Source organism: Sceloporus undulatus, chromosome 1, assembly GCF_019175285.1.
Source record: "Sceloporus undulatus isolate JIND9_A2432 ecotype Alabama chromosome 1, SceUnd_v1.1, whole genome shotgun sequence".
Classification (NCBI taxonomy): domain Eukaryota; kingdom Metazoa; phylum Chordata; class Lepidosauria; order Squamata; family Phrynosomatidae; genus Sceloporus; species Sceloporus undulatus.
Window position 1 is genome coordinate 21,711,560 of NC_056522.1, and position 17,241 is coordinate 21,728,800.

Consider the following 17,241-nt stretch of genomic DNA (forward strand, 5'->3'; position numbering starts at 1 on the left):
GTAGGACAACTGCAGGACAAAACTCAGCCCAAAATGTAGGACATTGAAGAAAAAATGGTGGACCTTAAATGTCCTACATTTTGAGCTGAGTTTTGTCCTGCAGTTGCCCTACAGTTTGGTCTTGAATTTGTCCTACATTTTGTCCCTGGTAAAAGTGGACAATTATGGCAACCCCCTATGTAAAAAAAAATGGCTACTTTCCTTATCCCTTCATTTTCTCTGCTTCTATTTAGTTCTTAATAAACTCTTATGCCTTTTATCACAGATTTACATCCTCATTAAGTGTAAGGCTGCATCAATACTGTAGAAATAATCAGTTTCACACTACTTTAATTACCATGGCTCAGTGCTATGGAATTCTGGGAATTGTAGTTTGTTATGGTACCAAAGCTTGCTGACAAAGAAAGCTAAATGTCTCACAAAACTATAATTCCCAGAATTTCATACCATTGAGCCATGGCAGTTAAAGTGGTGTCAAACTGGATTATTTTTGCAGTGCAGATGCAGCCTAAGTCAGCAGGTTGTGGTGTGGCTGGAACACTCATTCCTATGTACATTGAACTGATTCACCATTGGCTAGCACTGATAGCTGTACAGTTGGTCCTCTGTATCCACAAATTCTTTATACACGGATTCAAGTATCCACAGCTTGAAAATATTCAAAAAATATATAAACTCCAAAAAGCCACTTTATACAAGGGATACCATTTTAATATGCCATTGTATTTAATGGGACTTAGGCATCCATGGATTTTGGTATCCTTGGGGGATCCTGGAACCAAACCCCAGTGGATACCAAGGGCCTACTGTATATTAGATCCTATGTTTGTTGACGGTTCTGTGAAATGTTATTTTTTGTTTTCTTCCTGCAGTTTTTTCCCCAGCTCTTTGCGATATTTGGTCCAGCAGCACATAGACTTACTCCATGCTCTTCAGGAAAGGGTCCTGAGCTGGCCCCGGCAAGGCATCCTGGGAGACTTATTTCTCAAGCTGACTAATGATGAGGTATGCATGTTGAATATATTATGAGAGCATATATTTATGTTTTACATACTTTTATTTCTTTCCGGAGGAGCACAGATGTTCATTGAAATAGGTTAGGTCCAAGCTTAGTAATACTTAAAGGAATCCTACTGAAATCAGTTAGACTGATTTCAGTCTAAAATCTCCGCTCAACTACCACCCTGGCCCAATTCAGGAAGGACTTAAAAACCTTCCTGTTCCAACAGGCATTCCCCGATTAAAAATCCTGTGGGCCTCCCTCCTCTTTCGTGGCCAAGAGGTTGGGCTAAGGGGCTTTTAATTCTGTTAGTTTTATTGATTGTTCTTATTGATTGTATGGTTAGCCTGTGTAGTTGTACAGTATCTGGTTGTATCTTTTTATATTGTTTATGGCACCATTGTTTTAACCCATGTTGTAAGCCGCCCTGATCTTGGGAAGGAGCGGGATATAAATAAAATTTTATTATTATTATTAATAATTAAATTTTGATCTGAAGATGGTTACAGTGGATTCTCTCTCGCTTTCTTTTTGGACGTCTTTCAACAAAAATTGGATGGCCATCTCAGCTTTAGTTGTGTATTCTCCATGGGAAAGAGGTTGGACTAGCTGACCCTTGTGGTCCCTTCCAACTGTGTGATTTTACTCCAAGGATGGCTAAGTTTGGATCCATTCCAATTTATCAAAGCATATACACTGGGTATTTTTGAAGAAAGTATATTTTAGATACCTGAAAGGGAAGGTTTAGAAGGAATGTTGAAAGTGTGGTTGAAAAAATTGCTCTGTATTGACTTGCACATGTATTTTAAAAACGTTTTTCATTTCCTTTTTTTTTTCATTAAGCATTTTAGCAGAAGGAATTCTTGATTCAAAGAAACAATGGGCCCCTCTCTCCAACATATAGTTGCTTTTAAATAGCTAGGATTGAAGATGGGCAAAATTCAATCTGAAATATTCCCATCTTTATGATGACAGTTTTACGGCTCTGTGGAGCATAAAAGTATCCACACAATCTTTCCTGTTTTGCCTGCTTTATTTGGCAGACTGATAAAGCAATGTTGTTAAGTGAGATAGTAAAATCTGAGTACACTATCACATAAGAAAGATAATAACATGAGTTATAGGAACAATCCAACTCACTCCTGCAGCTCCCTGACAAAAATGGGATTGTATTGTTTTCCCTACCTTTTACCCAAAGCTTTGTCTCAAGATGGCTTACCAAATAAAAATAAAGAACAAGTAAAAACACAGATAGATTAAAACATATAAATATATATTAAAAATGGCATCAAGTTGTCTACAGAATTCTGAGTTGAAATGTCTCTCTTGGCTAAATTGCCACTCCTTCACCAAATAGAGTCAAGTAATGTCATTCAAATACATTGGGATTCTCAAGGAACACTTTTAACTTGCTTTTCAGAATAATTTTTTGGACTATTACGTGGCTTACTTGAGAGACCTGCCAGAGTGCATTTCGCTGATTCATGTAGTGATTTTAAAAGAGGTGAGTTTCATTGTGTAAAGTGTTTTGCTTCCCTGACCGGCATAGTAATTGCATCTGAGTAGATGTTATTCCTGTTGGTTCTGTTCCAGATCCATATGGTGCTTCTCCATTAAGATAGTTGAACAGTTTCTCTTTTTAGTTCTTTTCATTTCAGTGGTCAGGCAGCTGTAGGGGCACAAACAGATATAAGGCATTAATCATATTTCTTTTTAGCCTGAAGAAGAGAAGGTTAAGAAGGTTATGATAATCCTGTTTAAATATCTGAAGCTATTTCATATTGAGGATAGAGCAATCTTGTTTTCTGCTGCCCCAGAGAATAGGACACGGATCGATGGATGCAAGCTACAGGAAAAGAGATTCCACACATTAGGAAGACTTTCCTGACAGTAAAAGTTGTTCGACAGTGGAATACAGTCCCTTGGAGAGTAGTGGAATCTCCTTCTTTGGAAGTTTTAAAACGAAGGCTGGATGGCCATCTGTTAGCAGTGTTTTGTTTGTGTGTCCCTGCATGGCAGGGGGTTGGACGAGATGATCCTTGAAGTTGACACCATGAGTTACCGCACTGGGTGACACCAACCTTAGTGACGCCACTGCACAAGGGACACAACCTTGAAAACATTCTTAATTAACATAAGAACGCCTAGGCTTTTGTATCCTTGTTCTCATTTCCTATTGCTAATTCCGGTTCAAAAATGCAGAATAAGAAAAAAATGGTTACAAATACATACATGTTATTTATTTGTTTGTTTTATCTTATTTAGTATTCTTCCTTTCAATAAAGTGCCAACGCACTATATATTTACATGCTAATTTACATTATATGCTAATATATATTTACATTCTAATTTACATCATATGCATTATATATAATTTACATTATATGCTCATTTTTATGTATATTCAAATTTGATCTTTACAGACCATCCTTCTAAATAAAACGTAGTGCGTGCCTGACCATCATTTTGGTCACAACAATACAAAGTTCTTCCCTTCTGTGTTTTACTATAAGTAATCTAAAATCATGTTTTTTCCCTTTTATCACCAACAGATTGAGGATGAAATAAAGTCTGACCTCTATATATTCTTCTTTCATATCGTCCAGCGTATTCCTGAATACCTTCTTCATTTGCAGGTGAATTATACATTTGATCCTGGTCAAGGTGGTTTTAATCATGACCACTGCCCTGTTTCTAAGTCAGGGATGGACACACTGTGACCCTTAAAATGTTGGACTTTTAACTTCCACCAGCATACCCTTTGAGCAAGGGTAATGAGAGTTAGAGTCAAAGAACACCCCTGCTATAAATGTTAGATGCTAAGAAACAGTATGTCACAGATCTTCATAGGTAATCATACTAAAAGCAATGCCCAAATTATTCATGAGGTGAGGAGTCTGCAACCTTTTGCATATTGATTTGGGAGCAGTTCCCATACAACTTGATGGAACTTACATCTACACAGGTAGTTACCTTGTACAGTGTTACACTATTGGTCCATCTAGTCTAGTTTTGTTAACTCTGATTGGTACCAGTTATCTGGGGTTTTTCAGACAGAATTTCTTTTCCTAGCTGATACCTCTTGGTGTTCCTCCATCTCAGTAGTAACCAGGCTCAACCTACTTAGTTTTCAAAATCATATGAAACTGGATGTGTTCAGAGTGATATGGTGAATATGCATGGGATTTGAGCTCCAGGAGTATTAATACAAATTAATAATAAAATTTATTTTTATCCCGCCCCTCTGCGCAATGCAATCGGGGTGGCTTACAACATTAAAATAGCATAGAGCTATCATTGCTGCCCGTGTGTCCTGCACGAATTTCACTGGCAAATGTACTTGGTCTTAATCAGAACAACTGGTGTTATATCTGAATATTAATAAATAAATAAATAAAATTTTTATTTTTATACCGCCCTTCCATAGATCAGGGCGGTTGACAGCAAAACATCAAACAACATATACATCAGGGTTAAAAACAATTACACACAAACAGAATAAAACCCCCGTTAGCCAGTCCTCTTTGCCACAGAAGAGGAAGGGAGGCCCACTGGACTTTGATCGGGGAATGCAAGCTGAAATAGAAAGGTTTTTAGGTCCTTTCTAAATTGGGCCAGGGAGGTGGCCGAGCGGAGCTCTGTGGGCAGCGTGTTCCAAAGGGCCGGGGCGGCGATGGAAAATGTCTTCCTCGCGGTGGAGGTCAACCTAGCCCCTGGCACCTTAAGTAGTTGCTGCCCAGATATTCTGAGGGTGCGGGACGGAATGTACGGGGAGAGGCGGTCCTTCAGGTATCCTGGGCCCAAGCCATTTAGGGCTTTATAGGTCATCACCAACACCTTATATTGTGCCCGGAAGCGAATAGGCAGCCAATGCAGATCTTTAAGCACCGGTGTAATATGGCTGGCCCTGGAAGTTCCAGTGACCAGCCTGGCTGCCATATTCTGTACCATTTGTAGCTTCCGGGTTTGGTATAAGGGTTGCCCCATGTAGAGTGCGTTGCAGAAATCCAATCTCGAGGTTACCAGAGCATGTACTACCGTTTCAAGGTCTCTCTGGGCCAGGTATGGGCGCAGCTGGCGAATAAGTCGAAGCTGATAACAGGTGTTCTTGACCGTCGCATTCACCTGAGCAGTCAGGTGAAGCGACGAGTCAAGAAGCACCCCCAGACTGCGCACAGAGTCCTTCACAGGGAGCGTGACCCCGTTCAGGACAGGTGGAACTACCACCATTCCTGGACCAGGGGAACCTATCACAAGTACCTCCGTTTTCTCTGGATTCAGCTTGAGTCGGTTTTCCCTCATCCAGCCCATTACTGACTCCAGACAGGCCACGAGAGGAGAGACACCATCCCCGGTCACTGCATCAGTCGGAGACATAGAGAAAATTATTTGGGTGTCATCAGCGTATTGATAACTCCGCGCCCCATGTCTCCGGATGATCTCTCCCAGCGGTTTCATGTAAATGTTAAATAGCATGGGAGACAGAATGGCTCCTTGAGGGACCCAAGTTATAAGGGCCCTCTCATCGGAGCACACGTCTCCCAGCTGCACCATCTGGGACCTCCCAGAGAGGTAGGACCGGAACCACTGGAGCGCAGTGCCCCCGATTCCCACCTCTGCCAGGCGTCCCAGAAGGATACCATGGTCTATGGTATCGAAAGCCGCTGAGATGTCCAAGAGCACCAACAGGGACACGCTTCCCCTGTCGATGCCCAGACGGAGATCATCGACCAAGGCGACCATGGCCGTCTCAACCCCGTAACCTGCCCGGAAGCCAGTTTGAAATGGGTCCAGATAATCCGTTTCATCCAAGACCGCCTGAAGCTGGATTGCAACCGCCCTCTCGATCACCTTCCCCAAAAATGGCAGCAGCGAAACTGGCCGATAATTGTTATGTACCAGGGGGTCGAGGGAGGGCTTTTTTTAATAAAGGTTTTACAATGGCCAATTTTAGTTCAGATGGAAATTGCCCTTCCCTCAAAGATGTGTTAATAATCCGGCGTAGCAATAAAGTTACCGCCGGTCCCCCCTGGGCCGCTAGCCATGAGGGACAGGGATCGAGAGAGCAAGTTGTCTTCCGAACGCTTCCGAGGATCTTGTCCACATCATCGGTACTTACCAACTCAAACCGATCCAGTTTAATGGAGTCCACGGAGGCTCTGGATGCCTCTACTCTAGGTTCTGCTTGAATGTTGGCGTTCAGACCTTCGCTTATCCGAGAGGTTTTATCCACGAAGAAGTTATTAAATTGGTCGCAGCAGGCCTTAGAAGGTTTTTGTTTCTAAAAGCCCATTAACAGAGCCTAGTGCAAAAGACATACTACTTAGAATTAAAGAATTCTAGCCAAAGAGTGTGTTTTACATTACATTGCATTGTATTATTTCTGCATTAAAAAAAAACCTATACAGTGGTACCCCGGGATACGAATGCGCCGCCTTACGAAATTTCCGGGTTACGAAAAAAATCCATTCAAAAAAACTGTTCCGGCTTACGAACGTTTTTTCGGGTTACGAAAAATTTTTTGGTGCTTTTCGGCGCTATTTCACACGAAATCGCGGCTTTTCCCCATTAGCGCCTATGGGTTTTCGGCTTGCGAAGGCTTTTCGGGTTACGAAAGCGGCGGCGGAACGAATTAATTTCGTAACCCGAGGTACCACTGTATTGGTTAACCTGAACTTCAGGATTTTGTGGTAATATAATAATAACAATATTTGTGTATATTGCACTTTTCCTCCACTCAAGGTAGCTTACAAAAGTTAAATGTATATAGCTAAAAATTTACATCTATAAATGTTAAAAAATATAATTAAACTGTCTATAAAATTAAAATCAGTTATGAACAGACCATTAAAAAAAGAGCAACAAACTTAAACAATAAAAAGTGTTTCCCCCTTGAGAAGTCAGCCCTCAAAGGTCTACCAAAGCAAAAAGATATACAGCTGTCTATGAAAGGATTGCAAGGAAGGTGCCCATCCAATCTCTCTAGGGAGGAGTTCCAGACCTTGGGACCAGCCACCAATAAGGCCCTTTCTCATACCCCTCACAGATATACCTGTAAGAGTAGTTGAACAGAGAAAAGGGCTTCTCCAAAAGATTTCAAGACACAAATTGTGTTAAATAGGGAGATATAGTCCTTCAGACAACCTGGAACAGGCCACATAGGGCTTTGTGGATCATAACCATCATTTTGAATTGTGCTTGGAAACTGTAAATCACAGAGAAATAGGTCTCTCTAGATCTATCTTTTGCCCTCCCTTCATGTGATGCCTGAATTGAGTGTCACAGTTTAAATCCTGAAAATAGGTACTATTTTTAACATGCTATATTTAGAGGCAGGATCACATGTTAAACATTGTCATAAATGACTTGACATTACTGCATATAGAAATAAATATACCCTATAATGGACAATTTTGATAACAGTTTAAATCATTCAAGGCCCAGCGTGTAGTTCACTGAAGAACCCAGGGAACCACTTTGTACCAAAATCAGACGATTGTTGTCTACACAAACTGGCAGCACTCCAGGATTCCAGAAAGGAGTGTTATTCAGCCTAACTACATGTGAGGGATTGGGGAAAAACTGGAAAAAATAAGGGGACAAACATATTATTTATCATTTTTGTTTGGAAAGATGGGGGGGATGGATGATGGAAAATGTTCATGCAAAATGGTGAATAAAATATTTAATGCAAAATATTTAAATATTTATTACCCCCAAATTATTTTTAAAAACTATGTAAAAGCAAGACTTTCCAGTACTGTATGAGGTTAATATAATCCCTGGTCTTGGTTTCCCTTTCTCAGTTAATTTTATTTAAATTAATTATGTCTTCCTGACATTATGGGTATCAAATGGACACAAAATAATTTTATGTTTTACTAATGTTGATGTATTGGTTTTCTTTTTGCCTGCTCCAGAAACTAGCAAAACTGAAGAGGTTCTGTATAGTTTAGGTATTCCTAATAGTTCAGGACCTTGTACAGGTTAACCATCCCAACTCTGAAAATCTGAAATCCAAAACACTCCAAAATCCAAAAGGTTTATATGGATCACTTAGATAGTGACACTTCTACCTTCTGATGGTTCAGTGTACACAAACATAATTTCATGCACAAAATTATTAAAAATGTTGTATAAAATTACTTTCAGGCTACATGTATAAGTTATATACAAAACATAAATGAATTCCATATTTAGTCTCGGTTCCCATCTCCAAGATATCTCATTCTGTACATGCAAATATTCCAAAATCCAAACAAAACACGTCTGGTCCCAAGTATAAGAGTCCAAAAGTATAAGAAATACTCAATCTGTAGCTCCCTATATAGCAAAATAATATTATTATTAATAATAATAACTTTCTTCACAAAGTTCAATGTGTAATCATATTCTGAATAAACTGCACTATTAATATATCAAGCATGACAATTTTATGCAAATTTTACTGTGTGTGTATGTATATACTGTGTGTGTGTATGTATATATATATATATATATATATATATATAATTAATGTTCCTAAAATAGCAAAATGACATTCATTATGTAGGTGTGTGTGGTTAAATGCCTGTACTGCAGCCATTCACTCGAAACCACAAGGTTGCGAGTTCAAGACCAGCAAAGGGCCCAAGCTCGACTCAGGCTTGCATCCTTCCGAGGTCGCTAAAATGAGTACCCAGACTGTTGGGGGCAAATTAGCTTACTTGCTAATTAGCTTACTTGCTGTTCACCGCTATGATCTTTGGAATAGCGGTATATAAATAAAACAAATTATATATATATATATATATATATATATATATATATATATAATCCCACCCCTCTGAATATTTCTAATTTTTCCTGCTGGGAGAAAACGGGGGGGGGGGTAAGGCTCCAAAATTTCATGTCTCTAAGACTGACTTTGAGATTCTGGGAGTTACACGTAAAACGTGTGTTCATCCACTGAACCCCAGGCCTTCTCAAACAAAGATAAATATTTGCATTATTTTAAAATCATGTGTGGCCTTTCACATTGTTTTTAACCTAATGGAGTAGGGATATAATTCAACACAGCTGTCTTTCTTTTACCTTAGAATATCTTGAAGTACACAGAACAGGAACACCCAGATTACTACCTTCTCCTTGTTTGCGTTCAGCGCCTGCGAGTTTTCATCTCACACTACAGCCTCCTTTTCCAGTGCAATGAAGATCTCCTGATACAGAAACGAAAGAAACTGAGAAAGTAAGTCTATTGCTGCAAGACAGCCTCCTCCTCATGCTCACTTTTAAAAGATCTTCCTTCATGGAATGGTGCACACATCTTCCCCTCACCTTCACAACAACCCTGTGAGTTAGGCTACACAGAAAATTATGACTGTTACAGTGGTTGATATGAACTAAAACTAAGTTTCCCCAAACTAACACTCTGATTGTGATGTTCTGTTGGTTGTTTGAGCAATTCTGAGAGCAGGAATAGTTATCTGTTTACATGATAGAAGTGGCCACAGAAATTGGGCCCATCATTGGCACCCAACAATGATGGGGTAAGCATCAGGATCCACCGCTATTGATTCCAGATGTACCCTTTTCAGTGTTTGTTTGTTTTTTTATTATAGCCTGGTCCTGTGCAGAGAAGGACAAGACTATTTTAATAAAATATGGGCAAGACAAGGTAACTGTTACATGGATTTGTAATTGGTTGACTGGCCGAACCCAAAGGGTGCTCAATAATGGCTCCTTTTCATCCTGGAGAGAAGTGACCAGTGGGGTCCCACAGGGCTCTGTCCTGGGCCCAGTGTTATTCAACATCTTTATCAATGACTTGGATGACGGAAAAGAGGGCAAAGGGTGAGCTCCCATCACATCACTAGTCCCAGCTGCTGCCAACCTAGCAGTTTGAAAGTGTGTAAAACTGCAAGTTGATAAATAGGTACCACTTCGGTGGGAAGGTAACAGCGTTCTGTGCAGTAATGCTGGCCACACGATCATGGAGTTGTCTTCAGACAATGCTGGTTCTTCAACTTAGAAATGGAGGTGAGCACTGCCCCCTACCATTGGACATGACTAGACAATCTTCTCAAGAGGAAAATTTACCTTTACTTTTTTTTAACATCAGTTTTGCAGATTACACTAAATTAGGAGGGTTAATTTATACTCCAGAGGACAGGATCAAAATTCAAAATTACCTTACCAGATTAGAAAGCTAGGCCAAAACTAACAAAATGTATCTCAACAGGGAAAATGTAAAACACTTGGGCAGTAAAAAAAACAAGCCCTCCCTTCAGTCACCATCTTGAGGGAGAGAGAGGCAGGCTAGCTCCACCAGGCCTGCCTGGAAGAAGATTAACCTTCCATTAAGAACCCAAGTCCTCCCTCCAGTCCATCTGCCTTGGTCCAGGCCTCGGAGGTGAAGAAGATCTGCTGGACCTCATCCCCTTCCCCACCACCACTCCCTTCTCCTTTTGTGTCGTGTCTTTTTAGATTGTAAGCCTAAGGGCAGGGAACCGTCTGAGTAAAAGATTGTATGTACAGCGCTGTGTACATTTACAGCACTTTATAAATAAAGGTTAATAATAATAATGATAAAAATGAAATGTATAAATATAGGATGGGTCACACCTGGCTTGATGGCAGTACACGCAAAATGGATCTATGGGTTTTAGGGGACCACAAGCTGAACATAAGCCAGCAATGTGATGCGGCAACTAAGAAAGACAATGCAATGCCCCTTATGGCCTCTCTTCCAGCTCTATGATTCTATGCAGCTATAGTTGCCATTACCTACTTTAGTGTCTCCTCTGGGTCCTGCCACCAACATCATGTCAGTGATGGGGCCTTGGAGACAATCCCTTCTTCATCTGACCCAGTCTGATAAAGTTTAGGGGTGCTGGCAGAGGGCTCCCTCTCAAACTTTTTGTCAATCCTAATTGGAGTTTGTTAGGCTTGACTGGATAGAATTTATTCTATAGCTGTCTCAGTTTGCTCCTAGTTCAGGAGTTTGTCCAGATAAATAATATAATAATAATAATAATAATAATAATAATAATAATTTATTTCTATACCGCTATTCCAGTGATCACAGCGGTGTACATCAAAGAGTAAGACAATCAAAACATCAGCATGACAATAATACAAAGTTAACAATTAAGAACAGTAAAAACTAACAACACCCTATACAAGTGTCTGTGTAGAATGAAGTACACAAAAACATTGCCAAGGGGAAGAGAATGACCACAAGGCTCACGGGAGGAAAGCCTGGCGGAACAAAAAAGTCTTCAAGTTCTTCTTGAAAGCATCGAGGGAGGTGGAAGTACGGAGCTCATTGGGGAGGGAGTTCCAGAGCTGAGGGGCTGAAATAGAGAAAGCCCTCTGAGCTGATACATATCGAGCGTCTGGAACTCTTAAAAGATGTCTTTCACCCGACCTGAGAGTGCGGGGCGGATTGTATGGGGAGAGGCGGTCCTCCAAGTACCCTGGGACCAAGCCATTTCGGGCTTTATAGGTGATAACCAACACCTTGTATTCGGTCCGGAAGCAAATAGGCAGCCAATGGAGATCTTTTAGGACTGGTGTTATATGGCTGACCCTGGAACATCCAGTAACCAGCCGAGCAGCCATATTCTGCACTAATTGAAGCTTCCGGGTTTGGTACAAGGGTTGCCCCATGTAAAGCGCATTACAGAAATCTAATCGAGAGGTTACCAGAGCATGTACAACGGTTTCAAGGTCCCCCCGGCCAAGGAAGGGTCGCAGTTGGCATATCAGCCGAAGCTGATAGCAGGTGCTCCTGACCGTCGCATCCACGTGAGCAGTAAGGTGAAGCGACGAGTCCAGAAGCACCCCCAAACTGCGAACAGTGTCCTTCACAGGGAGCGTGACCCCATTTAGGACAGGTGGAACAATGATCTTTCCCAGCGGCTTCATGTAAATGTTAAATAGCATAGGGGATAAAATCGCTCCCTGAGGGACCCCAGATGTCAGGGCCCTCCTATCGGAGTGACAGTCCCCCAGCTCCACCATCTGGAATCTGCCCGAGAGGTAGGAACGGAACCACTGCAAAGCAGAGCCCCCGATACCCAACTCCCTCAAGCGACTCAGAAGGATACCATGGTCGATGGTATCAAAGGCCGCTGAGATGTCCAAGAGCACTAACAGGGACACGCTCCCTCTGTCCATACCCAGACGGAGATCATCAACTAAGGTGACCATAGCAGTCTCAACTCCATAGCCCGCCTGGAAGCCGGTTTGAAATGGGTCCAGATAATCCATCTCATCCAAGATCCCTTGAAGCTGAAAGGCAACTGCCCTCTCGATCACCTTCCCCAAAAATGGCAGCAGCGAGACAGGCCGATAATTGTTCCGAATTAAGGGGTCAAGGGAGGGCTTTTTCAACAAAGGTTTAACAATGGCCGTCTTCAAAGTTGATGGAAACTGCCCATCCCTGAAGGATGTATTGATAATATGGTGCAACATATTAGTCACAACCGTTCCCCCTTGAGCTGTCAGCCATGAAGGACAGGGATCGAGAGAGCAAGTCGTCTTCCTAACACTTCGAAGAATCTTGTCCACATCCTCAGTACAAACAGACTCAAAGTGATCCAGTTTAACTAAGTCCACGGAGGCTCTGGACACCTCTACTCTAGATTCTGAACTAATAATGGAGTCGAGATCAACCCTTATCGGAGAGATTTTATCCGCGAAGAAGTTGTTAAACTCGTCGCAGCAGGCTTTCGATGGTTCCAAAATAGGGTTCAGGGAAGGAGGGAGTTGAGTAAGCTCCCTCACTACCCTGAACAGCTCTGCCGGACGCGACTCCGCGGACGCGATACACGCAGAAAAGAACGAGTTCTTCGCTGTGATTATCGCCACTCCGTAGTCCTTCAAAAGAGAGTCCAGGTGTGTCTTGTCGGCTAAGGCTTGATGTCTCCGCCATTTGCACTCTAGTCGTCGCAAAACCCGCTTCCTGGCCCGAAGATCTTCCATATACCAAGGCCGTTTTTTGGAAGCAGGTCTGAGAGGATGCTAGGGAGCGATACTGTATATAGCCCTGGAGAGATCAATATCCCAGATGTTAGTCAGGGCATCAACAGAATCGCCATCAGTTCCAACCATAAACCCCTCTAGGGCTTCTTGGAACCTTTTGGGTTCCATCAGCCTTTGAGGGTGGACCATCCGAATAGGTCCGCCACCCCCGGGAGGGATCCGGGTAGAAGCCTTGATATTAGCCTCGACCAGGAAATGCTAACAGAGACTCTCAAACACAGTCTTTGTACAGTGTGGCTAAGCCTGTGTGTGTACTAACTCTATATTTACCAGCATGATAAAAATGCAGAATGCTACCTAGGATTTTTGACATTTTTTTTTAGGGAAAAAGTTAATTGCAGGTTTGCCAGCTTTAGCTCATGATTTGCCTTTTAAAATGGTTTCAGTGGCCCCCTCGGCTACCTGTCAGCTAGGGTTGCCAGCTATCAGGGCCTGCTCCTTAGTCTGCAGTTTTCATGGTGATCTCCAGGTGGGAGATGAGGGTGCAAATTCTCCACTTTTGTGGGCTGAGCTCCAGCCAAAAGGAAAGGGCTGTGTGCAAATCTTTAGCTCAGTTAGTAGAGCAGCAGCTTGTTAACATTTGCAAAGATTAATGGATTTTTGCTGCAATTTGTAAAGACTCTCTGGGGTTTGTCTGTGTTTTTACTTAACTTCTTCCTTCCCTCCCACCAATTATGCCAGTGTTCACCTTCTACTCTTCTGGCTAGAAGCAAGTAGGGTATACTGAATATTCTTTGTCCCATCTGCCTACATAAGTGAGAAGGAATAATCTCCTCGTTCAATACTGCTCTGTGAACAGACTCTTACATACAATTTCTGTCTTAATTTCCAGACAGGATAATATATTCTCCCCCTCCCTTTCTATATATATTTCTCTCTTTCTGTATATATTCTGTATATATCTCTCTCTTTCTGTATATATTTGAGTGACAAGGTGTGTGAGCTATGGTGATTGGTGTTTAATGCACCACTCTTAATGACATCACCTGGGTCCCCTGTGTATTACAAGAAAATAGATGGTATAATTGTGTAGTTTGATTTTGATTTGGGTATACAGCATGTCGTCTTGAATGAGCTAATACTTCACTTTTTTGAATTTCAAACATATCTTCACAGCTGCAAGAGTTAAATATTTGTTAATTAGTCACAATTCTGTGCTCCAAAACACATTTGTGGCATTTTTTAGACTTGTGTGAAATTGTAGAATAGCTGTCATGGTGGAAGCCATCCTGAAATGAAATTCTCTGTCAATTAAATCAGTGTGCGAATAACATACTGCTATTTTTAAAATTTGATACCTGCCTGATTATTTAACTAAAAGTTTTACTGCATTTACATCTACTTTTGACTAGGTCTTCCTTCATAAAATTATATAAAGGTTTAGCGTCTCAGTGTGCCAGCACCGGCCAAGACGCATCTCCAACATTAAGTGCAACTTCCATCCGTGACAGTGGGATCCACTCTGAAGAGGCAATGCAACTGTTCCCATCAGCACCTGGTTCTGGAAGTACAGCTATGTGAGTACAATATTGTCATACGACTACAGCTGAACAATATTCAACATAGCATATTATTATTATTTTAAACAATGGCTACAATCCTGTTGGCTGCTCCCAACTAGAGTAGACCTCATGGCTGACCAGACATGTGGCAGCTTCACAGTGTTTTGGTGGTGTGGTGTTTACACAGGCTGCGCTGCAAAAGTCTCCCGAAAACCTCCACCATGGTGGAAAAGGCGGGTTTTTTCCACCCCAAATAGAAGCAAACTTTTTCTGTCCTATTTGGAGTGGAAGCGGCCAGATTGGGGCCATGGTGTGTGGTTGCTGTGGCCCCAATCTTTCTCTTTTTCAGGTCCATCTGTTTTGCCCCTTTATCTGTAGAATCAGTATGTAGAAAGATCTTGTAGCACCTTTGAAGGAATTGGAAGAAAGAATTTGGAGCATGAACTTTTGTAGACTTAAGTCTACTTCCTCAGATGTATTTGGATCCAAATGCATCTGACGAAATAGACTTAAGTCTAAGAAATGTCATGCTGCCAACTTCTTTCTTCTAGTTAGTCTCAAAGGTGCTACAAGATCTTTCTACATCTCTGCTCTTTTAATTTGCTGCTGTTGTAAAATGTTTTATTATTATTATTTGATACACACAGATTTTCTTTTAAAAAACATTCAGTGGTAGCTGTGTTGGCCATATAGCAAATCCAGTAACATCAAAAATCCACCAAACAGTGATACCTTTTTAAAGTCCGAAGTTACCAGGGGCGGGAGACAAAGAATGGTCAAGATACAGTCCGAGGTCAAAAAGCGAAAGTGATTCCAAGCAAGCAAAGCAAGCGAAAGTTCCCTGAAGCAGCTCGGAAAAAAGGAACTGGGGAAAAGAGCGGGAAGGCAGGGGCCTTATAACGGGTGGGCGGAGTTACCGCCAAAAAGTTTCAAAATGTTGCAGAGTAAACTCTGCCCAGTGATTCCAGTAGGTTCCGAGCAGCACTGCGCAGGCGCAGTAAAACCTATTTGTATGATTCGCAGAGACCACGAAGAAGAAACACATTGCTTTCAAAGCTCAACTGGCTTCTTTATCAGGCAAGGTGTTAAAAACCATTCAGGAGAAAAAAATTGAAGGTGCTAGTTATAGGCCTCCATTTTGCTGTTTTTGTTCAGATGGTTTGGAGGGATAATGTCTTGCAGGCTGGCACCTCTTCCTTCTGGCCAGATTTTCTCAGTTTCTTATTGGATATTGCTGTGAAAACCATTAGCTATATAGAGTTATTAATAAATGTTACAAACAACAACACACCATTAAGATTAAAATTACAGGGCTCAGTTGGTAGATACAAGTATTTGTAAGTGGAACTTGATTTCGTGAAGGTAAAAGACAATCCCACGTAATTAGTAAGCTGTTATCTCAGATGGCATACTGAGGTTACCCTTTGTCTATCTCACTTATCCTAATGTTTAATTTGGTCTCCTGTGCCCTCTTCCTTTGAAGGCACTTGATGTCACACATGAAGAAGAGTCAACAACAAGGAGTGGAGACCATGCAGGGAATGCCATCAGGTGAGTGGGAAAGTGACGGAAGGCAGCATGAGAGGCCTGAGAGCACCCTGACTTCATCTCAGTTCAGCGATCAGGACCTGAAAACACTTGCGGCCTCTCTGCAGGGCCTCCCAGATATGGAATACAATGCTCCTCCTCCTGACATGAAAAGAAACCCTGAGCGATCTCGGAGAGCCTCAACATCGGAGCTTCTTCACCACAGTGCAGGTTTCACGCCTGACTATGAAGACTTTGAATACATAGGGGAGACCTATGCCATGGGTGGCCCTTACCAGGAAGAGCCTCTCCAAAACCTGGCTGTCTTTGAGCCCTGCTCTCCGGCTTCTTCTGAGTCCAGTATCGACATCTGTTTTTTGAGGCCTGTGAACTTCACCACAGAGCCAGAAAGGACAGAGCACACTTTACAGCCACTGCCCAAGAGCGGAGCTCCAGCCAACAGCAGCAGCAGCACTTATAAGCGGGAGCTTTTTCGGAGCAAAGGCAAACAGTTGAGCCGGTCCTTGAAGGAGTTTCCCCGCAGCGGGTCTGATGGCGTCAGCACCAGGCTCTATAGCACGCGGAGCAGCAGTGGGAGTCGGTTGCCAAACAAGCAGGAGAGGGGTTTCCAAACCCATGGAGCCTCTGCTGTCCCCAGGAGCTCCCAGCGGAACTACTTCCCTCCACAACGAGGAGGAGGTGAAAAGCAGAGTTTTGTGGAAGTAAGGAGAGCGAAAAGCAAGGGCAAACCCACTTCCCAGCAGGGTCTGAGAAACACGTAAGCCGGGCACCCACTCTGAGTTTAAAAAAAAAAGGGAGGGATGAGGGCTGTCCTGGAACAGTGCCCCTAGATCCTTGTCTGTCGTTGGTTACACTTACATCCCGTTTTGAGCTCCATCTTGAACTTCTTTCTATACATTTTCTTGCCAGGTACTCCCATCTAGGCAGTATTCAGGGCCAGAACTATTCCGCATCTGCAGTAGAATGGCATTAACAAAATAAAAGTTCACATCATATAAAACTTAAAATATTATGAAACTATCAGCTGGCTGGAATCCTGTATGGGATTTACATGTGTGTAAATCTTGGAAAAGAGAGCCAGTGTGGAGTAGTGGTTTCAGTGCTGGACTATGATTCTGAAGACCAGGGTTCGGTTTCTGGCTCGGTCATGAAGCCCACTGGATG

At 42.2% G+C, this 17,241-nt stretch overlaps 1 protein-coding gene across 1 annotated transcript in view; it reads left to right on the plus strand.

Annotated features, from left to right (window-relative positions):
* The window catches only part of ARHGEF33 (Rho guanine nucleotide exchange factor 33), a 57,350-nt gene that overhangs the window by 35,213 nt on the left and 4,896 nt on the right, over positions 1-17,241 (plus strand). Inside the window, exons 9-14 of the mRNA XM_042447937.1 lie at positions 873-1,005; positions 2,421-2,504; positions 3,553-3,636; positions 9,079-9,227; positions 14,380-14,544; positions 16,013-16,778. Coding sequence (XP_042303871.1) covers positions 873-1,005; positions 2,421-2,504; positions 3,553-3,636; positions 9,079-9,227; positions 14,380-14,544; positions 16,013-16,778 — 1,381 coding nt within the window. The remainder of the gene's footprint in view (positions 1-872; positions 1,006-2,420; positions 2,505-3,552; positions 3,637-9,078; positions 9,228-14,379; positions 14,545-16,012; positions 16,779-17,241) is intronic.